Source organism: Monopterus albus, unplaced genomic scaffold (genome assembly GCF_001952655.1).
Source record: "Monopterus albus unplaced genomic scaffold, M_albus_1.0 scaffold418.1, whole genome shotgun sequence".
Lineage (NCBI taxonomy): Eukaryota > Metazoa > Chordata > Actinopteri > Synbranchiformes > Synbranchidae > Monopterus > Monopterus albus.
In genome coordinates, this window is record NW_018128298.1 from 367,374 (window position 1) to 391,351 (window position 23,978).

The 23,978-nt window shown below is 43.8% G+C and overlaps 3 protein-coding genes across 3 annotated transcripts in view; 1 reads left to right on the forward strand and 2 right to left on the reverse strand.

Moving 5' to 3' along the window:
* coro2ab (coronin 2Ab) overlaps positions 1-3,509 on the forward strand; it is a 4,742-nt gene extending 1,233 nt beyond the window's left edge. The window contains exons 4-10 of the mRNA XM_020586671.1: positions 992-1,192; positions 1,272-1,388; positions 1,790-1,894; positions 2,259-2,355; positions 2,845-2,960; positions 3,057-3,147; positions 3,234-3,509. Of these exons, the coding sequence (XP_020442327.1) occupies positions 992-1,192; positions 1,272-1,388; positions 1,790-1,894; positions 2,259-2,355; positions 2,845-2,960; positions 3,057-3,147; positions 3,234-3,427 (921 nt within the window). The 3' untranslated portion in view covers positions 3,428-3,509. The remainder of the gene's footprint in view (positions 1-991; positions 1,193-1,271; positions 1,389-1,789; positions 1,895-2,258; positions 2,356-2,844; positions 2,961-3,056; positions 3,148-3,233) is intronic.
* Positions 3,510-4,971: 1,462 nt separating this feature from the next.
* LOC109951911 (acidic leucine-rich nuclear phosphoprotein 32 family member D-like) lies at positions 4,972-12,861 on the reverse strand. The gene is made up of 7 exons (XM_020586672.1): positions 12,626-12,861; positions 10,506-10,655; positions 9,579-9,701; positions 8,885-9,071; positions 8,061-8,152; positions 6,870-6,942; positions 4,972-6,585 (listed from the first exon to the last, which is right to left on the reverse strand). The coding sequence occupies exons 1-7, from the start codon at positions 12,677-12,679 to the stop codon at positions 6,509-6,511; spliced, it is 756 nt and encodes a 251-aa protein (XP_020442328.1). The 5' UTR covers positions 12,680-12,861; the 3' UTR covers positions 4,972-6,508.
* A 5,647-nt stretch (positions 12,862-18,508) lies between these two features.
* Positions 18,509-23,978, reverse strand: part of LOC109951914 (endophilin-A1-like) — a 17,099-nt gene continuing 11,629 nt past the window's right edge. The window contains exons 2-9 of the mRNA XM_020586679.1: positions 23,423-23,491; positions 23,196-23,268; positions 22,970-23,113; positions 22,273-22,406; positions 21,910-22,068; positions 21,497-21,600; positions 21,287-21,417; positions 18,509-20,895 (exon numbers count right to left, since the gene is read on the reverse strand). Coding sequence (XP_020442335.1) covers positions 20,699-20,895; positions 21,287-21,417; positions 21,497-21,600; positions 21,910-22,068; positions 22,273-22,406; positions 22,970-23,113; positions 23,196-23,268; positions 23,423-23,491 — 1,011 coding nt within the window. The 3' untranslated portion in view covers positions 18,509-20,698. The remainder of the gene's footprint in view (positions 20,896-21,286; positions 21,418-21,496; positions 21,601-21,909; positions 22,069-22,272; positions 22,407-22,969; positions 23,114-23,195; positions 23,269-23,422; positions 23,492-23,978) is intronic.

Sequence of the window (23,978 nt, forward strand, 5' to 3'; positions counted from 1 at the left end):
CCGTGAAAACTAGAGCTCGTCCTTATGTTTGTAAAGAAGTCTTCATAGTGTTAAAGCCTTACCTCATAAATGACGACCACTGACACGGTGTCACTCCAGTAGGTTCAATGATCAGGGTGAATTTTGGCTCAGTGGCGTTGTGATCAGCTGTGTTCTGGCACTAAATTAAAGACTAAATGTGATCCAGCTCACTGGTCTGATTCTGCTGACTAAAGCTGATTTGGTCTGAGAGTCAGTTCCAGTTAGCAGCAGCCTGGCCCAGTTCGAGCCAGTGTCGGCACCTGGCACCAGTACTGGGCTGATTCTGGCAAATCATTTATCACAGCGTACAGTACTGCCAAACCTACGCCACTGTAACTTACATGTAGCCTCTAGAAAATGATTTTTCTCATTTAGTTTTGCTTGGACTCAACAAGCATTTTGCCAGAGCCTGAACATAAATATACCAGGAAGCCAAGTCTCTACTGCTGCTTCTGAGTCGTGTTGAACCTCACCACGGACTGGGAGCACCGGAATGAGGTTCATCAGGTGGTTGATGAACCTCAGTCCAGTGCTCCCTTTCTATTAGCTCTGCTTTGGTCTCCACCAGCTCCTGAGGGAAACCTCCGGCTCTGTAGCTGCTAAATGCTGCACTGTGTCCACTGTCTCTGACTGTGTCTGTCTGCTGCTGAGCAGGAAGTGGACAGTGGCTTTTTAGAGTGTCTTCTCTGAAAACAGCTGCTTCCTGCTGCTGGAAACACACAGAGTGGTAACAGCGAACCCAAACAGTAAAGCTGCTAAACACTGAGCTGAAAGCGTCTGTGAAGCCGAGCAGAGCTGTTGATTCAGCTGATCAGTATCTGTAGGTTCGACACTGTGACCGACCCCTTTCACATTCTCATTTAGTACATTGTCATGATAAAAGTACTGCTTATAGCTGCTTCAAACAACCTGAGTTGGTGTACTTAGGTCAACTCACCCTTCAAAGCAGCCACATCTCTTTTCATCCCAGGTCCTCCTCTGGGACGTGTCCCAGGAAAGTGCACTCATCAGGTTCCCGGTCCGGGTCGTTCTGATGCCCGTCCACCGCCGCTACCCGTCGGAGACGCTGCTGCTTTCTGTCAGCTTCAACAGCAACGGCAGCAGGCTGGCGGTCACATCCAAAGACAAACGGGTTCGGGTCCTGGACCCAAGGACAGGAAAAGTTCTACAGGTGTGTTTTACTTGAAGGGTTTGTTTCATCTGAGTCCTCATGAACACAGAAAACTAATCTGTTACTAATGCTCCTGCAGGTGTCCAGCCCCAAGTCCCACAGAGCCAGTAAGGTCTTATATCTAGGAGGGATGAAACTGCTGCTGTCCACGGGCAGCTCGCCCTGGCACCACAGACACATCGTCCTCTGGGACCCTGTGAGACACACACTTGTACATCATTAGCTGAAGACCAGCAGGTGTCCTAAACTATAATGTCACGGCACATTCTCAGCATCAAATCTGCATTCACTTCTCCTTCTTCTCTTCATTTAATGCCAGCTGCTTCTAAAAAATGTTTTTCACCAAAAACAGTTAAAACCACAATGAGACAACACCAAGGAGGACTCACTGAGGTGCTTATGTTTTGCCAAGGACAAAAGTAGCTATTGTTCACCTGCACGTTAAAGCCTGGTGGATGGAAGCAGCAGCTCAGCCTCTGGAAACTTCACTAAGTTTCCCTTTTCCAACAAAAAGTGGGGTTTTACAAGCAGGTATTCGGTGAATCTAGAGGTCAAGTGTATTTTGTTGTCGCTGTCTGTGTGGGTCTGCATGTGCAGGACGACTTATCTGAGCCTCTGTACGAAGAAGAACTGGACGGTGCCGGAGGAGTTCTCTTCCCGTTCTACGACCCGGACACACACATGCTTTACCTGGCCGGAAAGGTCAGACAACACACAAGAACACATTTGAACACACACACCCAGACACAACTTTGAGTACAGCTTCTATAGGTCTTCTTCCATCTTCACAAGCAATGCACTAAGCAGTGGATTTCTCTCTCCTCCGTCTTCGACTCCTTCTAACGTTTGGTATTTCGTCACCATTCCTACAGCCACACAGTGTGTGTTTGAGGTCACACTCATATTTTAGGCTTTTTATTTTATTTGCGTACCCTGATTCAGATGGATGAGTCGTCTTCCCAACAGGGAATTTAAACTTCAAATTTACCAGCGTCCTTAAACATGTAGACCACCTTTACATACAATAAGGAGTCTAAGGCTCTCTGTTAATGTTTGTGTGCTCTAGGGTGACGGGAACATCAGGTGCTACGAGCTGAGCGCTGAGAAACCTTACCTCAGCTTCCTGATGGAGTACAGGTCACTGCTGCCACACAAAGGCCTGGGTGAGACACACACACTTACAAGTCACAGCCCATCAGCCGGAGCAACGCAGCTAAATAAACCCACTTATGTTGGTCCAACTATATTTTTGATCATTGGTAGCAGGACGTGACATTTCATTTGGGTAAGGGTCCAGATTAGCACATTGGTTTATGGAGTACTCACATTCCCACCAGAAAAAACGGTCTCACACGGCTTCATATTGCATCGGGTGCTGCAGCACTTCCCCCTCCAGGATGCTGGAGACACCTGAAGTTTCAGAAAGTTGTTCCTGTCCTGGAAATTCAGAAACAGGCCTTTCATCTTTCTGTTCAAGCGGTTTAAACAGTGCAGCATATGTGGACCCTGAGCGTACATCATGCCACACTGGCAGGAGCCATGTTTAAAACCCGTTTCTTGCTCGTCAATGTGCTGTGAGACACTGCACAAAACGTTTCCCCAGCAGCACTGAGAGACAAATTACTTCCAAATGTCCTCTGTCCTCCCTTAAGGGGTGATGCCAAAACGCGGCCTGGACATGAACATATGTGAGGTTTTCCGATTTTATCGTCTGATCGCTGTCAAAGACCTGGTGGAACCGCTGTCGATGATCGTACCGCGGAAACAGGTGAGGATGATGTGTTCTCATCTCATTAACTAGACTGTACAAAGTGAAAACAAAGGATGGAAAGAAACGCTGTGGCTTTCCCATCTGTCCTTCCAGTCAGGTGTTTTCCAAGAGGACCTGTACCCAATGACAGCTGGAAACCAGGCGGCCATGACGGCTCAGGAGTGGCTGTCAGGGATCAACAGGGGTCAGTGACCTGCCAGTGCCTCTGAACAGCTGACAGGAAGGCCAGTGGTCTATGACAGCTTCCTGTGTCTTACATCTCTTCATCAGGCCCGGTGCTGATGTCCCTGGAGCCTGGGACTGGAGTAACCAACCCTTACCCAGAAACCCCTGCTGAGAGGGGGCTAGCGAAGCAGCTGAGCTCCCTGAGGTTCCAGACAGGCCCGGCTGTTGGTGCAGCGACTCAGACAAACCTGGACTTCATGAATGAGGTAGCGCACAGAACAGGTCAAACTGTGGTTTGAATCCCATCCACACCACAAAGGGGAAACTAACAGTGGGCAGCATTTTTTCTCCTTTAAGAAAACAAGAGGTTTGGCCGATGAAGATATCTGCAACCAGTCTCTACAAACTATCTGTACACATGAGACCGAACACAGGCCACGTCTAGAGCTGGTCTATGTGGACAACATTCACCAGGTAGTGGAAATGTACTTTCTAATGAAGAGGTACATTGCAGCTACTTTGAAAATATATGGGTTATGGTATTTGGTGGATTTGAGATTCTCAAGTTTGAACAAAAACAAACTCCTGTACAATGTCAATTTTCTTTCAATTAAACAGATTTTGGACTGTTGGTCAAAAAGACAAGGCGACGTCACCTTGTTGCTCTGTGGAAGCACAGAGTTTACAGTTTTATTAAAAAGTAACCAAAAGTAATTAAGTGATATAGTAAATAAGTTACTTGAGCTCTACAGCATTTGATAAGAGGATGCAGCTATTAAAAAAGTCAGGGGTTTGAATATTTCTCAATGTAAACAAGAGTGAACATGACTTTAATAACCTTCAAGTTGCTTTCTAGTGAAACAGATGTAAAATGCCTCGTTAACCACCAAGAATCATTCCCCACATCAGCAGCTCTTTAGACTAAAGCTGCTGTAACCCCACTGGTGGTCTCTCTCCAGGGCTTCCTGGACGAGCAGCTGGCCTACCAGGACGCCAAATACCCTCCAGATGTGAGCGACCTGTCGGGGTGGCAGCCAGACGAGACGCAGCCGTGGACGGGACGCAGCGTCCTCTCTTCCTGCCAAGAAACACGCGTCACTCATCTTTTCTTTTATTTCAGCTCCTGCAAGAATTTTACAGACAGCAAGACGAGATCAGAGGCCTGAAAGAGCAGCTCAGTCAGAAAGACGTTGGTATCACACAACCACAGTCCACATGGTGCTTCTTCTTCTCAAATCACAGCTGACACTGTAAATGATGAAGACTCTGGTAAACCTCTGCTAATGCAGGTGCCTTCTGTGCCAGTCAGGATCTAAACGGGTCAGAAATCTGCACATGACAAAAACCCTGCCAGCCATAGTCTCACAATATGTAAAGCCACAGTCAAACTAACAGTAACGCAGGAGTGTAACGCGTATTTCAGTACTTTGGGTAACAGACTGTTTCTGTCGTGCAGGTGAAGATCGAACAGCTGGAGCTGGAGGTCAGAAACACCAGGAAGTTCATGAGGGCAACTTTCTGACTGGGTCAGCTCGTCAGTGAAGCCACAAATAAAAACACACCTGTCAGTCGTCTGTTTCCAACTTCTTCATCCAATTAAACAACGTTAAGTCAAAACATAGAAAAACTCAAAACGTCTGCAGTAACGACAGGAACAGAAATCTAAACATTAAATATTTATAACTGGTTTGAACAGACCAGTGATGAAACAGCGACATCTGCTGGTTTGTGAGGCGCACCACAGCGAGGTGAACTGGTTTAGCCTCCTGTGGCAGCGCTGACAGACCCGAGGTACAATGTTTATTATAAAACCTAGTAATTATCTGAGAAATAAGCAAATGCTGCAGACAAAACGGGGGGAAGGTCACAACAAAAGGCGAGAGAGGAGACGCCAGGAGGAAAATGTTAAGATTTTATTTACAATGTCCATTTGTGTTTTTTTGTTTGTTTTTCCTTTAACTTACATAAAGTAAAAAAGAAAAACTAGTCAGTGAAGGAGCAGCTGGAAACAAAGAGGCAGAGAGGGGGAGGGAGACGGAGCGTCCCCAGAAAACCACACACATCAGCAAAACAACTTTGAAAAAATACTTCTTTTAAAAAGCTCTGTTGGCCAAAAAGAGAAAACAGTTTGCCCTGAGCGCGCTCGGCCGCGGGGAGTGGGGGACGGGGCACTGGGCCTCTTGTGAGCCCGGCAATGACATCACAGCAGCTGGTTCAGTCCCAGAGTGATGATGTCAGCGAGGAAGGGGTTTTCTTCGGCATCCCAGAGGTGCCGCTACCTCCCTGAAAGGTAATGTCATCATGACGACACTTTGAAAAAAAGATTTTATATCATCTGAGACAAGGAAACAAAACAGAAGCTTCTGTCCTGAGCACAAAATATCTCAACCTGAAGAAAACTGCAGTCAAGAGGGGTCTGGCCTCCGCGGAGCTTCGGTTAAGAGCTTCTTACAACTGATGATGCGTTTACTGTTCGTTAATGTGTTCGAATCTGGAGCCACACTGGGAGAAATTCCCAAAATGTTTGCCTGTTGTAATAAATATACCAGTGACTTGTGTTGTACCTGTCAGAACAGCAACTTACAGGCAAAAGGAAAATTAATGGTGCAGAAAGACGACGTGGTTTTATCCGTCACACGAGGGTCTGGGCTGCGCCTTGGGAGGCTGTACTTTCCTTCCCATTTTAGTCACCAAAGCAAAACCCTACAATACTTGTCAGAGGTGGAGCAGGGTGGTGCTCTGTAAGCTGATCTTTAGACGTGATCTGCTGTAGGCCTGAAACAATCACTGGATTAACTGATGAGTTAACAGTAACTACTGTGATGATCCAGCGACTGTTTCCAAACTACGTCTGGCTCCAGGTTGTAAAATGAAGACGTGCTGCTGCTCTTCCTCGTCTGCAACACTTCACAGACGTCTCCAGGCATCACTTTCAGCTTTAGGAAATTAAAACTGAGTTTTCATAGACCAAGCAATTAACTGAGACAACAATGATGACTCATTAGTCGAGGTTCTGATCCGTGCTGCCAAATCGAAGGTGTCATGTCTTATTGGTGTATCACTACAAACACACAGGTACTTTCTCCAGGCGACTGCTATTAAATGACATACAGAGTCTGTACGCGTCTGTTAAAGAACCACACCGTGGTTCAAACTGTGGACGTATGAATTTAAAACTACGACTATGGACGACTCGGGACCGGGAGTAAAAATCGAATGATAAAAATGAGCTTTGCGAGTTAACGGAAGTCGTTTGGTTTGAGTGAAGGGGGAGCCGACAGGAGCGCAGTGGGAAGAGACCAGTCTCAAAAAGGGGATGTGGGGCTGAGCAGAGGGGGAAGCAAGGTGGGGTGCAAGGGTCACAGGGGTGTGCGGGGTCCTTATTCATCATCTTCATCCTCATCATCCTCGGGGTCCCTCTTCCTCTTCTCTCCTTTGGCTGGAGACAAGTCCTCGTCTGCAGAGGAGACACAGAGGTTCAACATCAGCAGCAGGTATCTCAGTCACTACAGCAGCTTTATTTCCCAACACAAACTGGGACATCTCACCGTGAATTCAGCTCGATTTTGAACATTAATGTGAAAACTGATCAGAAATAATAAAACACTTCTTCTTGTTTAACAGAGGAAACATTTTTTGCCCAAATGACTTAATGGTTGGATGAAGGTTCCTGTGGATGAGGCAGAACACAGAACATGTCAAACTGTGGTCTGAACTGCGAGGAGCCACAGTGCTACTGACCATCCTCCTCCTCTTCTTCTTCTTCCTCCTCCTCCTCCTCCTCACTGTCCACATCTCCATTCACCTCTCCATCCTACGGAAACAAAACCTCGTCAGTAAAAAGTCGGTGCTTCATCATCCATGAGTCGCCGTGTAAACCTGGGCACCGACTCACACCGTTTTCATATCCGACTGTGAGAAAAACAGATTTTAACAAAACCCCCGTTCCTTAAACTTTTCCCCAAATAAAACACACCCCCACATGTGAGAACACTGGTTAGAATCAGGTGACGGACAGCAAACGCATGAAGATGAAGTGCTGCCGCAGTTAGGACGCGTTCAGACCGAGTTTCAAATGTGTGAAAAACGCAGCCCTCTCATTCATTTCTATGGGGGACAGCGTTCACTGCAGGGGGCTCCAGCAAAATGACAGCCCTGTACCATGAAAACGTTGAAACCGGTTCAACTTTAACCACACTACACGGTGACATCACCTGGAAAAGGCACTGCGTTAACCAATCACGTACAGAGGACGATCGGGACATGGACGCCCACAGGAAGAACAATTTTATTTACCTTGTTAGCAGGAGTATTCACCACTAGTCACTGTGGCCACAGTTAATGCGCCACAGCACTATGTGTTTTCATTAGTAGTTTGTTTTTAATCCATCAACACCGACACACTGATGGGAGAAGTGGTGCTAAGCAGGGGCGGTTTTTGGCATGGGCGAACCGGGCAGCCGCCCAGGGCGGCATTTTTTCATGACACGTGGGGGGCGGCACAAGCACTTGGAAAGAAAATAATCTGCGGGCTCTCTCCCAGGAAGTAATTCAATGTAGAACCACCGCCACTGGTGCTAAGGTAGAGTAGGCTACATTAGCAGCGTGGCTAACCAAAAGAATGAAAACTCCCGGGCTGAAGATGTGAATGAAGCCACTCACGTCGACTCATCACAATGCGGCTGTACCACGCCTACAGCACTCCACCTGACCAACGCAACCCCATGCGTTAAAACGCAGCAGGGAGTTACGTTTTTGGTGGATCGGTGTGTGATAAGACTGAATCTGTGGGTCAACATGTTCAAGTTACTTTCAAAACTCACAGGACAATTTCATTTAACAGCATAAATTTGGTTATGACCTGAAGCATCCGGAGACACGTTTCTGCCTAATAAACATCACGTGAAAACAAGCAACCCTCCACCGACTCACCTCGTCTTCGCTGCTGCTGTCATCGTCATCATCTTCAGCCACTACGTCCTCCTCCTCCTCCTCCTCCTCCTCAAAACCCTCAGACCCGCCCTCTGGGACGCACAAAACAGATGAACAGTATTTAATAATTACGCCAATCACATGCAGCACATCTGTTTTGTTCTGGGCACTTGACTGGTCAACATACACTTTCCTTAGTAGACTTTAAAAAAAGGTTTTGAAAGGTTTTAACACTAAATTGATTAATGAATGAGGAAAAATCCCAACAGATCATTTAAAAGTGAAAACGGTTGGTGGCAGCAGCTTTTCTAATTTTAAATGTGCTTGCATTGTAGATTTTGATGAATGTAGCACCGAGCTGTTTACCATGACAGGACACCTATATAAAACAAAGCACACACAACCCTCGATTCCTGTCGGCCTCACGTGCACTGAGATTAATGCCAATAAATGGTGCAACACAATAATTTAAAGTACGTTTCACTCACATGCTACATGTTAACACAACCATTAGCACGAAGCCTGGTTCAAGGGCTATTATATTATTTTTATTCACAAATACTCTGAATTGTTTTCACAATTAGTCTTGTTTAGAAAATTTTGAATTTCATGTTTTATCTGACATCTGTCCAAAAGCCAAAGATTCTCAGTTCACAGCGATGTAAAACAGAAAAGCTGCAAACTGTCATGTCTGAGAAGCTGGAGAGACTAAATCACACGTAAACAAACAGGAAGTGTACTCGACACGCTCGGCAAAGGAAGATTCACAGCAACCAATCAAACGCCAACGCCGAGGTATCTTATCTGCTACACTGAAACCCCACCTTCTTCATCCTCGTCGTCGACCCCATCTCCCTCTCCATCAGAGTCGGAGGCCTCGCAGTCGTCGATGTCGTAGCCGTCCAGGTAGGTGAGCTGGGGGAGGAGCTTGAAGATTGACTCCCTGTAGTCAGCCAGGTTGGTCACCTCGCAGTTAAACAGGTCCAGACTCTTCAGGTGGAGCAACTTTTTCTGGTGGGGACACGACAGACATGGTAACACACTCCGTCTGCCTCTGCAAACTGACTGGTGACAATTATTATAATACACCGACCCAAGTAAGAATCTGCTGCTTCCAGTGACTGAAATCTCTGATGAAACAAACTGAAGTTTTAAGACTGTGAAGAAAAGCCAATGATTTATTAATAAAAATAACAGCAAATGCTGCCTTAAATGCTTCCACATGATTCTGACCAGCAGAGGTAATGGCCTTGTTACTGCAGCCGATTTCAGACTGCAAGTTCAGTCCATGGGAAAACATCCACATGAACAAATCAGACAACTGACAGAGAAACAATCAGTTCAGAGCCGGTTGACTACAAGGTGTGAGGCTGTAGCTCAGGCTCCGACCATCTGACAGTGGAGGTGTGGCCACAGGTCAAACCAGAACGCCCCAGTTTGACCAGTTCAACTACAATATTTAAGGTTCAAGCGGTCACGACAGTCAGTGTCGATTATTCTGATGCTAGCTCCACCCACCAGAGGCTCCAGGGTGCTGATGTCTTTGAACTTGTTCCCGCTGAGGTTCAGGTGTGTTAGGTTGACCAGCCGCTCCGCCAGGACCTCCAGACCGCCCGATATCCTGTTGTCACTCAGCTCCAACTGCAGGAGGAATAATGTTTAAAAAACAAAAAACAAAAAAAAAAAAAATCTGTTATAGGCTCAGTACAAGTTGGTCTGATCCAACAGTCCCGCAGTAAACCCTCGTTCATGGAGGCGACCCTGTTCACTTTGTGGTCAGATTGATTCACAGAGGTGTAGATACACTTTGGAGGCCGCATCGTAGTGACAAGTGTTTCTATTATTTTGTCCACCTTGGTTATGTCAGTGCGGCTAGGCTACATAGCAGCTTAACTGCCATGCGTTATCTGTGGGCTGGTGACAGCTGTGACGTCACCCTGAGCATTGAAAGACTGATTAATATTTAGCCGTTTTAGACATTTCAACAACAAAATCAAAAAATATTTGATAGCGAAGATTAAACGTCAAGTGCACGTTCATTTATTTTTTTGCACTGGAAGAGTTTACTAGACAAAGATGTTACATTTCCACAGTTAATCACTTGTGACTGGATGACAATGATTCATCTTGATTCACTTTCGCATAATGGCAGGAAGTGGTGACATGTCTGCCATCTTCATGCACAGTCTGGGGCGTTGGCGCTTGAGTTGCAGCAGAGGAAGCACCAGTCTCAAGTCAGTTTAACATCATTCAAAAGAGGAAAAAAAAAGCCAATCAAGGGATTTGATGTATAGTCCAGCTTTAGACCCAGCAGATCGATAATGGCCAAATATTTAGAAAATCAATGGAGCAACAACCACCAGCAACAGGGTGAGATCTGTCAACATGAAACCGATGTCATGGATTTGGTCCAGTGCTACACAAACAGACACACATGGTTCTGACCTTTTTGAGTTTGTCCAGTTTGGGGACGTCTGCGACGCTGGTCAGGCCGACGTTGATGAGGCTGAGCAGCTCCAGGTTCGAGAACTCCTCTGTGATCCCTTCGATTTTGCCCTCGCTGGAGCGACAGTTATCCAGGACCAGCTCCTGGACCTGAGGAGAGGGAAGCGGGCTCTCTTAGTCCAGGGTTGTTGTTTTTTTTTTTTATTTATTTCAAAGGCAAGAAATAGTTAAACATCTCATACCACAGCTGGAAACAATAAAACAACAGAAAGAGCTGATGTCATAAAAACAGTTTGGCTTTCTTACCATTATTTTTATATTGGTTCAATAAATTAAAAACTCTGTCTCTGGCAGATGGATAAATAACTGCTGTTAACTCATTCAGACATGAGCAGCTGATATAACCGTTTGTCTTTATTTATTGAGGGACAGTGTACATTCATAAAACACTGCTGTAAATGCACCAGTCAGACAGGTGGTCCCTTTCCAGACGCTGTTAATGAGGAAAAGTATAAACACAAAAAAGGTAACTACCAAAACTAATACAAACATATTCAACATTAGTGGTTAATAAAAACCTGGTATAAGGATAACGCAACAAGCTCAACATGTCAGAAAAGCTCAAACAAAAGCAACAACAATAAATGGATAAACAAAATAATCTAACAACAGTCTCAGTCACACAAATTCTTGAATGGCTGCCTATAAACAAGTTGTGTGTGGCAACACCAGCAACATCGAGGAAAAGACTGGAAACGTCCTCAAATCCAGATTAGAAAGAAAACTCACCACTCTCAGCTGTGATGCGTTTACTGACTATCGGCACTCACAGTGCTGCTACAGAGGTCTGGGTCAAAATGATTCATTTCTTTATTTCACGACTGTGGCGCGAGTTTGACTAATCCAGTCATTCCATCACCGAGGCGGAGTGGACGTCGAGTCTTTTCAGAAGCACATCGTGTGTGAGATGATGATGAACAATAACCACAATTCACAAAGGGGAGAAACATTAGGACACAACCGAGGAAGCGTACTAGTGAAGAGGAGTCCTGTTCCGTTTCATGTTGTAACGAGCCCCTATCTGTCTGTTTGTAAACTCCAAACACACGTGATGCTGCTAGGTTAGCTCACTTGCTAGCTCTCCGGTAATGGCTTCTCCGCTGGTATTCGGCGTATTATCCTCTCTTATGTCCTCACCTGTTACCCCGACTGAATATAACGGGGTTTATAGCGGGTTGGGGAGCAATCCAGGCGACTACTGCAAAGCCACAGCACACAAAGTACCCAAATTAGCATGCTAGCACTAGCACGCAGCTAGCTACGCGCCGTTATGGACACGGGCTCCGACTAATCTCTGGATGATAAACATTTTGGATAGATACTTAACCCGAACCATATGAACCTAGTTTAACATGGGTTTATTCTGCAAACACCATATCGAGATTTATCAGCGTTGGTTTGTAAGTCGAAAAACGGACGCATTTCCTGCTTTACATATGCATCAACTATAAGCGGAAAAGCAACCCGGGACGAGTCGTTAGTTTTAAACGTTACCCACTATTCATTTTACAAAGTTTTCATCTAAACAGGTAGTGAATTATTCGACACAAAATCTAAAAGGCCACATGTGTTCAACTGTGTACTTTTACACAGGCTGTAAATATAAACAAAACATAATTTAAAAATAATAAGGCCCCGCACATTAGCCAGGTCCCGAGAGACACGAATATGTATTTCGGTGCCCGGGAAGGAGGCGCACACAAGTTAAGGTAAACACAAAACGTCTTAAGTGTTAATTTTCGAACGTGTAAGACAATTTAGAGCTAAATAACAGAGACGACTGCAAAGACAAGACAGAAAACAGTAATACGCAGCTGCGTGGCTGCGATGTTTAGCAGCGACAAAACGTCGAGGATGTCTTGCAGTAAAACAAAGATTTAAACTCTTAACAATTATTGTGGAATACGGAGGTTAAATGAACTTGGAGGTTTGCGCCGAACAGTAAATGTACATTTTGGCACTTTTCGGGACCCTGCAGACACCGCCATGTGCTCGCCACCCCTCCTTCTCCGGCCGGTCAAGTTTACACGGCGGTAAACAAATTAACCCGAGTCACTCACCTCTGTCGGCGACCGGTGCCTCAGTTCTAACGAGACCCGCTTCTTCATGTCCATTGTCCTCCGGTTCGTGTCTTTGCGACGCAAAAATCTTATTTTTCCTCGTTCCTCTCGTCAGTATCAACACGCGGAACTAGTGTGAAACCAGCTAGAAAACACGCACTGTTCTTTTGGGCAGCCCTTTCAAAATAAAATCCTCGTGCTTGTGGCGGAAATGCAAGGTTGCCCCCCCCCCTCCCCCCCCCCGGTGTCTCGCGCGCTATAGGATACTTTAAAATATACTTTAAAATATACTTTAGATGCGTTATGGTGCTATAAAACATTTTTAATAATTATCATACTAAATGACAGCGTCTTACCGGAATAAACGGCAGAGCTTTTCTTTATGAGCAGCTCCTTTGAATTTTTTCCACATTAATATTTTACCTAAGAGTACTTGTAATGTTGTAACATTTTTGTCTCGTTTTTGGTTTTACAAGACGGTACTTTTTCTTTTTTTATGTGCGTTCTGTAATTTCAAGTGGGACAGGGCAGATGTTCAGCATGATACAAAAATAAATATGAAACTAAACCATATAACTACACGTTTAGTGCCCTTAGTGCTCCGAACAAGTTTAGTTGTATCGATGGTGTTTTGTTGTACAAATTTATTTGAGTGTCAAACCGTTTGCACTTCCGGTACGTCTCTATTTTATCCCGTCGAACTTGCGACAACGAGTGAAACGTTCCCATGGCGCTTGTGAAAAGTGAGTCATGCAGTTTGCTGCATTTAAATATCAATTTCCAAGGTTTTACTGACAACTAAACAAATAAAACATTTTTACTATTTTAACTATGTTTTTTACCAACATCACCTATAGTATAGAAAATAAAATAAATAGTTCAGTAAACTGCATCAAAATGCTGTTCACATTGTAATGCAATGTAGACGCCATCTAATAGTATAATATATAACAATACAACTGACATTCTGTTTTATTTTACTGCTTTTTGCTTAGCCTGCCATTAAAACCATTTTTTTCTTTATTCTGTCCATATTTTGGTTTGCTGATTACTTTGTAGATTTTGTATAGTAGAGCATGTTCAGCACAACAACTTCCTTCCAGGTGAATAAAGTTGCACCTATAAAGAACAGATCAGAGTCATAGTGTTAATTCTTTATTGTCATTACATTTCAGTTCATCTTAACGACAAGCATTAATACATACAGTGGTCTTAGATTATATCATTGTCCAATACGAGGAGAGCAACAGTTAGAGTTAGTATCACAGCTAAGTTTTTCCATTGACCACAACCCTGTCCCTACACCCCCCCCACCCCCAATCCTCCAGTTCCTCCAGATCATGTACCAATGCACTGACAATTGCCAAATATGCCACAGGTGCTGAACCAATAAATAGGACACAGGAATAAATAAATAAATAAATAAATAACCTGAATCAATACATACAGCACATACATAAACAACAAGTGTGTATATACTCACATACACACATGTAGCGCACCAGATTCTATAGGCATAGGGCTTTTTATACAACCACAGAGCAGACAGTATTATGTAACACAGTCACGGCTCACACCAAGGCCACGTTATTACACCCCGCAGGTCACTGAGCAGACTGTAGCTGCCGTTTTGCAAACATTTCTCTGAAGGAGAGCAAAAGTTCATCTTAGACAGACAGTAGTTTATCACAAATTAATGTAATGAATTTATACCTTAAGTGTTGTTAATTCTTGTCATCCCAGCCAAGAAACAGCCCAGCTCATTACTCATAATTCAACTCATTACAGCTTCAGCTTGATTCTAGTAGATAATTAAAGCTATTTAAAGACCAGTCTTACACTTTAATTATGAAGATAATTAGCCTCTTTGTGTGCCCTTAAAATCAAAAACACAGAGTTCTGATCTTAAGGTAAATTTTGTGTCTCCCTGATTTTACTTAGTGTTAGAAATTAAGCATTTAAATGTATTCTGAATAAAAATCAGCCAGAAAAACAGACTCTTCGCAGACAGTGAGAGTATATCTACTTTCAGAGCTTCTGGGTCTCTAAAGAAAAGTCTGGAGAACTGAAGCTTCAGTCTACAGGCTCCGTTTGTCACTCTGTCAGCTGGAACACAGTGCTGCAACTGAGCTCAGGCCGGTAACGTGACCGAGATCCGACTGTTTTTAAAGTGGAATGGGGAAAGGGAGGATAACACTGTACGAGTCCCTCTCTGAGGTTAGAATACCTGTGGCCATAGAGGGCAAATCAGCACAAAAGAAAACAAAACAACTCAGAAAAATAAAAGAGCAACAAAATCCTGACCAGGTTTTAAAAAGTCTTAAAGCACTTTGTAATTTGAAGAAGAGTGCTATACAAATATCACTTAAGCAAGTTAAAATATTACATTAAAAAACCAATAAGGTAAATACAACATGAAAAGCATAGCACAGAACACAGAGGCAGTGTGAGGAAAAGTCAGCAGGACACAGAGTTTCCCATTATTTTCTGGAAAACCATCTCAAACATCACACAAAGCGGCTCAGTTGCATGCAGCTCACAGACTTTTCACAGGCAGACTCAGAAAACAAACAAAGAGCTGTGCCCCAAACCCCTGTTATTACTTCCAACAACCTGTAACAGAATATAGCAGAAAATGTAGCAGAAGGAAGGAGAGAGAGAGCGTTTCTGACCATGATGTTGCTGCTATCGTCGCATATCTGCTTTGGCAATGGAAGAGATGTCTACACCCAAGTTCTCTAGATAGATAGTCACAAGAAAAGTCATGACACTGTTTGCAACTTCCTGGTTTTCTGCATAAATTGGACATGAAGTGTGATCTGATCTTCACCAAAGCCACAAATATCAACAAACGCAATATTTCTAAGGCGATAACACACAAACAGTCCTGATCGTTCATGTCTTTATCAAACACGTCCTTTAAACATACATTCTGATGTCATTGAATGTCAAATGAAAGCTGATAAGTTTTTATTTTTATGTCGGAGCTCTTGCTAAAGGAGACACGTTATTTTGCATTCTCTGTATTCACTGAGAAAAGTTAACTTAGAAGTAGTTTACATAGAAAGTCTGTTGCTGTGTACTTATTATTTTGTTGTTTTCATTCATTGTTGTTTGTTGCCAGAATGTGGGAAAAGATGTCTTTGAAGCTCACATTTTTCTGGGGGAGGACCCCCAGACCCCCACGTTGGTTCTGAAATCCTCCCTGTTTTTTTGTTCTCAAGGTTGGCAAGTATGTGGGAGCAGGGGGCAGTGACAAAAGGCTGCAGTCAGGACAGTCGGTTTAGGAGCGTTGTGCCAGCTACAGTGTGGGAGCCAGAGGGGGTTAGCTCCTCCACAGACACTTGAGCTCCCCCAGAAGCAACAACAAATGTTTAAAGTGTACTGGCATGATTAAGGTTGCAGTTTACTTTGCACTTTGCACTACTTTGTATTTTACACCGTACGTGGTGCTGTGTGTTCTTCCAAGACAGTTCTACCTTGGTTTCATCTGTCCACAGGACATTTTCCCAGTGGTGTTGTGGAAGGTCGTGGTGGTCTTTGGCAGACTTCAGGCTGCTGTAGTGTTGTTTTTGGAGAGCAGTGGTTTCCTCCATGGCATACTGTTCTATGGAGAGTAGCCACAGCACCACATCATCTCCACATCTGATGAATGTCTGAAGTCTTTGAGATGACTCTGTGACCCTTTCCAGCTACATGCAAACCAACAACTCTTGACTGTAGGTCTTCTGAGATCCCTTCATTACAAGGCCTGGCTCGCATCAGCTGATGCTGCTTGTGAACAGCAGCCTAGTGCTGCCGTGGCTTTGTCCACCATCACTATGTACAGTATGTTTAATGGGTGTGTTCAATAAAGACATGAAAGATCAGGATTGTTTGTGTTGTATCAGCTTAGAAATGTTGTGTCTGTTGATATTTGTGACTTTGGTGAACATCAGATCACATTTCATGGCCAGTTTATGCAGAAAACCAGGAAACTGCAAATAGCGCCGTGACTTTTCTTACGACTGTATTGACAGTTCCAAAGATTTCTTCCAGAACCATCTCTTCCTTTTATTGATTTAGTATTATTGTTATATCATTATTTATTGCCTTGGTATTGAATGTTTTTGACAGCTGATAGACATTATTCAATCTGTGCAACATGGCTAAAACTGCTATATTTGTTTTAAAATTTTATTATTACTATTTGTGCCAAAAACATTATTCTAGCTCTTAAAGTTTCCATCTTCAAAACAAAAATGTTATAAAATATTTCTTCTCTGCTGAGAACCTGATTAATTATCACTGTTCTGGAGAACCTGACAACACCCAGCATGATGTGACTCACGTCAGAGCACTGACCCAGAGCTTAAGAAACACAAACTTGGACAACAGTTTAACTCCTAATTCACATTTCAGTATAAATAGACTGCCACGTCTTAGCAAACAGTTACAGAAGCATCCTGACACTTAGACATCGCCACAAGGTTGGGTTGTAACACAGTATGCAGAATACACCCTCACAATACAAAAACAAAGTACCTGTATTTTATCCAAGTGACAGTTTTCAACAAATTCTCAGAATACTTTAATGGTTCCTCAGGTCTATATGTTAAAAATGTAATTTCTTGTTTTGAAATGAGCTGTAGATTAGCAGTAGTTAGGAGTTTTTAGATCAAGCAGAAAGTGACAAAAACTCCCATATAAATCAGGAAATGGGAAAAATTCTATCTACAAAATTACTATCACTGATGTAAACAAACATTTAGTTGAAACAGCAAATTCAGCTCTTTTCAGGTGGTGCAGTCAATGCCCCTAACTCCCTTGTTAATGGAAGGTAACAGGGAAGTTGCTGTAATATACTATAATAATAACTGAGATACATTATATCATGTTCATTAAGCAGTGAGGAAAGGTGCAAAAAGGTGAGAAAAGAATGCATAGTACAGCTGTTGAAATGAAATCCACCCACTTGATAATATATCCCAAATATTTTAAATACATAGATTCTAAATAAAATATTTTAACATAACATGTTAGACTTAGGACGAGGTATTCAGTATTCAGGCACTAAATACTTTACTTTTACTTTTAAGAAATCTGCTCAACATTGCATCACCAAAGCACAAGTACGGGAATGTGAAGCGAAAGGCTAGCTGGTTAGCCACACCTGGCACATTAGCATTAGCTGTGCTAGCACAGACTCCTGCCAATGCTTGACGACATAATAAAAAACCCTAAGCTTTATAATTATACAATACAGTGCAGGCATTAAATATTCAACCATTATGACTGCATCTTTACAAATGTTAGCATATGTTAAGAGCAGAAGTTTTAATATTGTAGCTAGCAACAAGTGCTGTATCCTTCAGTCTATGGCTCTGCAACCAAAACGTATTAAAAATATTCTTTTGCTATCAAAGGCAAAACCTTTTAACTTTGATTTTACCAATGTTGTTACATGAACTGATTGTTTCCATTGTAACTAAAAAGGTGATAAATAGTCACATTATTAACAATAAACAACATCAATTTTTTTCATAGGCTTCTTAACACTGCATTACCAAGAATACTGCTGATACATACGCACACAAAAGGTAAGTCTCACTTTGGTTGAGTAACCGATATAGTCATTGTACAAGTCCTGCTGTATCTTGTATGTGATGCACTCCAATGAACTAGCACAACTAACTGTTACCACCAATACTGATGAGAAGTGTTTGGAAATTCAAATGTGATGGTGTATGCTAAGCTAACTGTTGTTGAGAACTATCAGGATACCTGGAAGGTTCTGAATCTGGTGTCCATGGTTCCACAGTGTTTTGAGCACTTATTGCTCTAGAATGTTCATAATGTTCGGAGACAGATTATGGAATGATCAGACGTCTCTAGATCGGACAAAGTTTGAAATGTGTCCAAGTTTTTGAAATATTTAAGACTCTAAAACCTTAATCTGGGCAGACACTGTGTGACTTTCATCAAACTCATACAATGTGATACACTACACATTTAAAATGCTCTTCCTACAACACCAGAACCTGCGGCTTCTTATACTCAAGGTTAGCACCAGCTTGTACCTCTCTAGAGGTATAATCATAGCTGACCACTGGTGGTGCTGCTTGACTTCTGCAGAAAGTGAGAGAGACAGCGCCATTTTCTGTTGCCAACTGGACTGAGCTGTGTTTGAATCCAGACAGTTCGAAGAGCAGAAGCATATAGGAGTCAGACAATACCTTCAGAACATGGGTGAGTGTTGTGAAATGACTGTTTGGGTTTAGAAACAGTCACCACGGGTTGTCGGGAGAATTAGCTCGGTGACTCATTGTCTGGAAGCCAGATCACTGATAGTCCAGATGATTAACAAGGCACATGGGGCCTGTTCAAATGACAACTAATCTGGGTGAAAATCACCTCAATTCCAAAACTAGTTGAGGGCAACCACTGACTAAAACTGGACCAAATCTGCTCAGTGTCTGCCCAACTGTAAAAACAATTGGTGAGTTGACAATTTTGTCAGCTCTCTAAAATGTCCCATAACTTTCAGAGTTCCAGCTTGAATGTTCATAAAACGTAGAACATCCTCCACTGACAAAGAAGAGCTGGTGAACAGACTAGTGGAAATGAGAGTGGTAGGAATGACCGTCCCATATGTGGGCTTCCCCAGTAGTGCTCACAGCAGTTGACAACATGTTGGTCAACAAATGATGTGTCCTTTTGCAAGACTGTAAACGTCTACTAAGATTAACGTCAGAAGAAACTGGGTTCTCATCAGCTGGAGTGCACAAAGATAGTGTATATACATGTGCTTACTAACAGCTAGCATGCAGCCCTCTGTAAAGCCACAAATAATCTGACTCAACTTCTATCTACTCCACACAGTACTCACAAACACTGTGAATGGGTAACTTAAAATAGCACACAGAGAAAACAAGCATCTTTTCCTCTATCCAAACTGTAATAAGCCAAGGCTTATCAGTTCGCTAACCTGGTGAAATGCTCTGTTCAGTACAACTAGCCTGTGCTGGTTGTGTTAGCAGCATATCGCTGCTGTCGGCTAAATCACGTAACTCAGTTTTTCCCTTTCATAGCTTGAGCTGGCATGTTTACCAACATGTTGAATGACCTTCCAAACTCTCAAACCTCTAAATCATTCTAAAACTCTCATTGTAAGAAAAATGGGTTTCAAAACAAGTGACCAAGTGTTCTCTTCTTCATTCTGCAAAAACCTGCTTATTGCAGATACAGCTTTATTCCAAAGATTCGCTCTTGAAAACTACATTTTACTGTTATTCAGAGCTTTGATTTGGCTGGTTCATGCATACATCGACTGAGCTGAGGCTCGACACAGACTCTGAGAAAGGCAGGTATGTTACAAGAAGTGGCAGAAAGACTATGAGAGACACTCAAAGAAAAACCAAAGGGTTTGATGACCTACTGTAGCTCTGGATCACGGGTTACAGGTCTGTATACTGTATAGGGCCATGCTAAAAAACAGTGCCAGCCAGTGAAGGAAGGAAGAAAGTGGCAAAGACTGTGACAGTTTCTGAGGAATCTAGGACTGAAGAGAAGCACAAGAAAGAAGGTCAAGGTAGAAATGACAGAATTACTCTTACAGTAAGTAAAGGAAGAGGAGAAGAAGACAGTATCACAAAAAGCTGTCAGACAGTTTAGCTGACGAGCAGGAGTTTGTGCTGGCTTGATCATAATAGATTAAGAACAGGTCGAAACGCACATACAGACACATACATGCACGTACATATACACCGTGCCTTAGTCGTAAGTCTCCAAGGCCTCACTGGGATCCAGTGCTGCCCGGCCGAGCGCTGAGCTGTAAAAGGTCTTCGTCTTCTTGCCAGTCCCTCACTTCTCCCTCTCTTCTGCATCTCACACGCTGACATCCCCCTCTCCCTCTCTTCTTCTCCTCCAATCACTGTCCTACCTCTCTTGTTTCAGTCCATTTTGTGAAAGCAGAATCGCACAGAATCATAGAAGAAGAAGTAGAAGGAGGGTGTGGTTTGTTGTTTATGCAAATACAGGCTGTTTCGGGGTGTCTGGATGGGTCGGGGTGAAGGGTCAGGCCACTGGTAGGACCTAATGAGGCAGCGGCACCAGGATATCTACGTAGTTGATGGGGAAGAAGCCCGACTGGCCACTGATCATGCCCTCGTACCAGTTGTCGTCGATCTGATTGGTCAGGGTGATGACGTCGCCCTCTTTGAAGCCCAGCTCGCCTTCGTTCTCTGGTTCAAAGTCATAGAGTGCTCGACAGCAGGGCTGGTCCATAGGGGCTGTGCAGGGACAGAGGCAAAAAGGACAAGGCAGGTTTAGTGAGTCCAGAGCTACGTCTAGTGGCCACAGGTTCTTACCTCTTAACGAGTTTCTAACTGATCATTTTTCTGTGTCCATTCTTTTGTTTTGGTTTATTGTCAGGATGTGAGGTGCAAAAGATGCTATGTTGCTTCTGTTGTAGTGTAGTCTACAGTGAAGAGAATAAGCAATTCTTGTGCCTGATGCTCATTTTTACTCATGGTGGCCCACGCCTGTCAAGCCAGGTCATTATTGCACTGATATCACAAAGCCTGACCCTGGCATAAGGCCGTTCCACTGCAGAGCAGGAGAAAATGCTTTGTTTGGTTCAAGCTCCCATTCGCCCACCAAGGATACACTTGCGCCCTCTACCTGGTGATCTTCCGGGGGATTTGGCAGAGTGTATCCCTCCATTGTGGCTCTCACTGGGGGGCAGCAGCTCCAGGGTCATCCTGGGCTTTGGAGTGTACTCCTTCCTGGGTTTACTGGACACTTCTTTTATCCTGGAGGCACATAGGTTTTGTCTGATCATTTCTATTTTATTAGCTTGCTTTCATCACAGATAGGCTGATAAATCAATACCTGCCATCCATCTTGCTGGAGAGCTGTTGGAGGATTTCGGTAGCTCGGCTGTGGTACTCCAGCTGAGCTTGGACCAGCGCTGCCAGCTGGCTCACCTGCTCAATCTGCAACACACACACATCCATATGTGTCTTCACTGCATGAGCTCTGCTCTGTGCACCTGCTGGGCCTGGGTCTGGCTTGGAACAGCATGGCACAGGTTTGCAGCTCTTGGTTTTTCTGTTGCAGTTTTGAACACACTGGGATCTTTCTCCAAAGCTCCATGTGTAACTACAGCAGCAGTAGTGGTACAACAGACATGGTGAATATTTTATTTGTTTTGTTCTTTCCCAGCACTTAAATTATTAAATAAATTAAATACAACTGATTTATCATACTTTTCAGCAAAAGTAAAAAGATAAGCTTGTCTTTACGTCGCTCTCCAGCAGGTTGAACATGCTCTGCTCTGCGATCTCTTTGCTCTCGTCGAACTTCTCCAGCGCCTGTTTGATTTCATCCTCCTGGACTTTCCCCTGACGTTTCTTCTTGTAGTCAAAGTCCAGACGGCGGCCCTCCATCTTCTTCAGATGGTGCTGCAGCGGAGGAGGAACATAGTCACTTTGGGTACCATTTACGATTCAGGGAGATGCGTTGGTGTCCACTAAGCTGCTATGCACCATCTGTAATTATGCAGCTATTCAGTGACGAACTAACTCCAGCTCAGCAAGCTTTGCAAACAGCACATTAAAGACTAGAGAAACATCTTAACTTGGGGCCTGTAACAGCTGTTTATTCACCTGTATCTCTTTGAGGTCTTTGTCATGGAGGTTCTGCAGCGGGTCAATGAAGTTCTGTTTGACCTCCATGTCCAGAGCATCCTTCACCTCCCCAAGCTCCTTCATTGACTCGCCAGCGTCAATCAGCGCCAGGCCTGGAAGGAAGGGACAAAGGGAGAGAGGAAGGATGGGACAGAGTAGGAAATATAAAGGATGGATAGAGAAACAGAAGTAAAAGAAGGGGAATGGAAAGAAATAGTGACCTGTGTGACTAACGTTTTCCCAAACAGGAAGTGGTAAATCATCATCCAGCGGAGCCAGGGCTTTCCATTGGTCAGTGTGTTTAGTGTCAGAGCTGAGAGGGTTTGGTCTCAAACTGCACTTAACTTTGACATCCACTGTCCTTTTCTGGTGACTTGGTCTCATAGAAGGAAATGTATGGATGTCTATAACTTGACCTTGTTACGCCTGATTTCAGTTTGATAAGCTGCCTTCTAGTCTTTTCCCTGAATGTCATTATTGCTCTGACGTCCTACAGTCTTTCACCAGGAACTGCACATTTACCTTTTCAGGTAATTTGAACTAAAATAGCCACTGGCTTTGTCTCTTTAAAGCTACTCTAGGTTCTTCTCAGCCTAAGGGTCTAGTGAGACTCAGAACTAACACCATATGCTGCTCCCTCCCATCACACCATTAACACGGGTTCAGTCCCACTTACCAAAGCTGGACTCCTCCCCTAACTCCCGTCCAAACTTGAACATGGCGTCACCCAGCACAGTCTCAGCCTGTGGGTAACCAGGGCCCTTTTCCTGCCCGCGGATCTTTGACATGGTGTTAATCATACTCAGCTTGGCTCTGGATGCTTTAAAGGAGCAGAAGAGACCAGTATTAGTTCTGGACTGCGTGACGGGCGTCTGGGTGTGGTTTGACTCAAGGTTCCATACCTGGGTTAGGCTGTAGGTACTCTGTAGTTTTGGTCATGATGTCCAACACTGCTCTGCTGGTGACGTCCACCTTCTGCAGAGGAAAACACATCAGGCAAAACATGAGAGAAGCAATGTCACAGTTAATGTACAAACCCACTTTAGCTCTGATACAACAGTTGTCTGACCGTGGAGTGTGTTTTATATTTAGTGTCAATCACAGAGAGACAAGACAGACAGATAATTACCTTTTCCATTTCTTTGAAGTCATCGTCTAGCTTGGTTCCTTCTGCCCCTCCAACCTTCTCACTGACTTTCTGTAATGAGAAACCCAGAGAAAGAAAGAGAGAGAGTTAGGATTTCCTGTTCTGAGAGACTTTAATGTGTGAAAACCCACCACGAGAGAACAAAGTCCGAGCCTTTCAGGGACAGAATGGAGAAAAAACTGTGCTGTGAGATGAAAGCTAGAGCAGAGAAAAGACGAAAGCTGTTTAGGAGTAAGAAGGGAAAAAACTGAAGGTTGCCTTTCAAGAAGAAAAGAAACGCAACATAAAAAAGAGGAGTGAAGATGTGAGCTGTGCAGTTGACATCACACACAATGTTTTGTGCGTTAACCTTTAATTCCACAGTACGACTGTTGTAATGTCACTGTCTGGGGGCAGCGAACCAAGCAGTCTGAATTCTCTGACAGCGTCTTCATCTTCCTCCAGTAACAACTCCATCAGCGAAGGCCAAGTGTCTCTACAGACGAGCTGAGCTTTACTGTTTCTACTCTGACACTTTAATGTTTTCCACATGCCCATT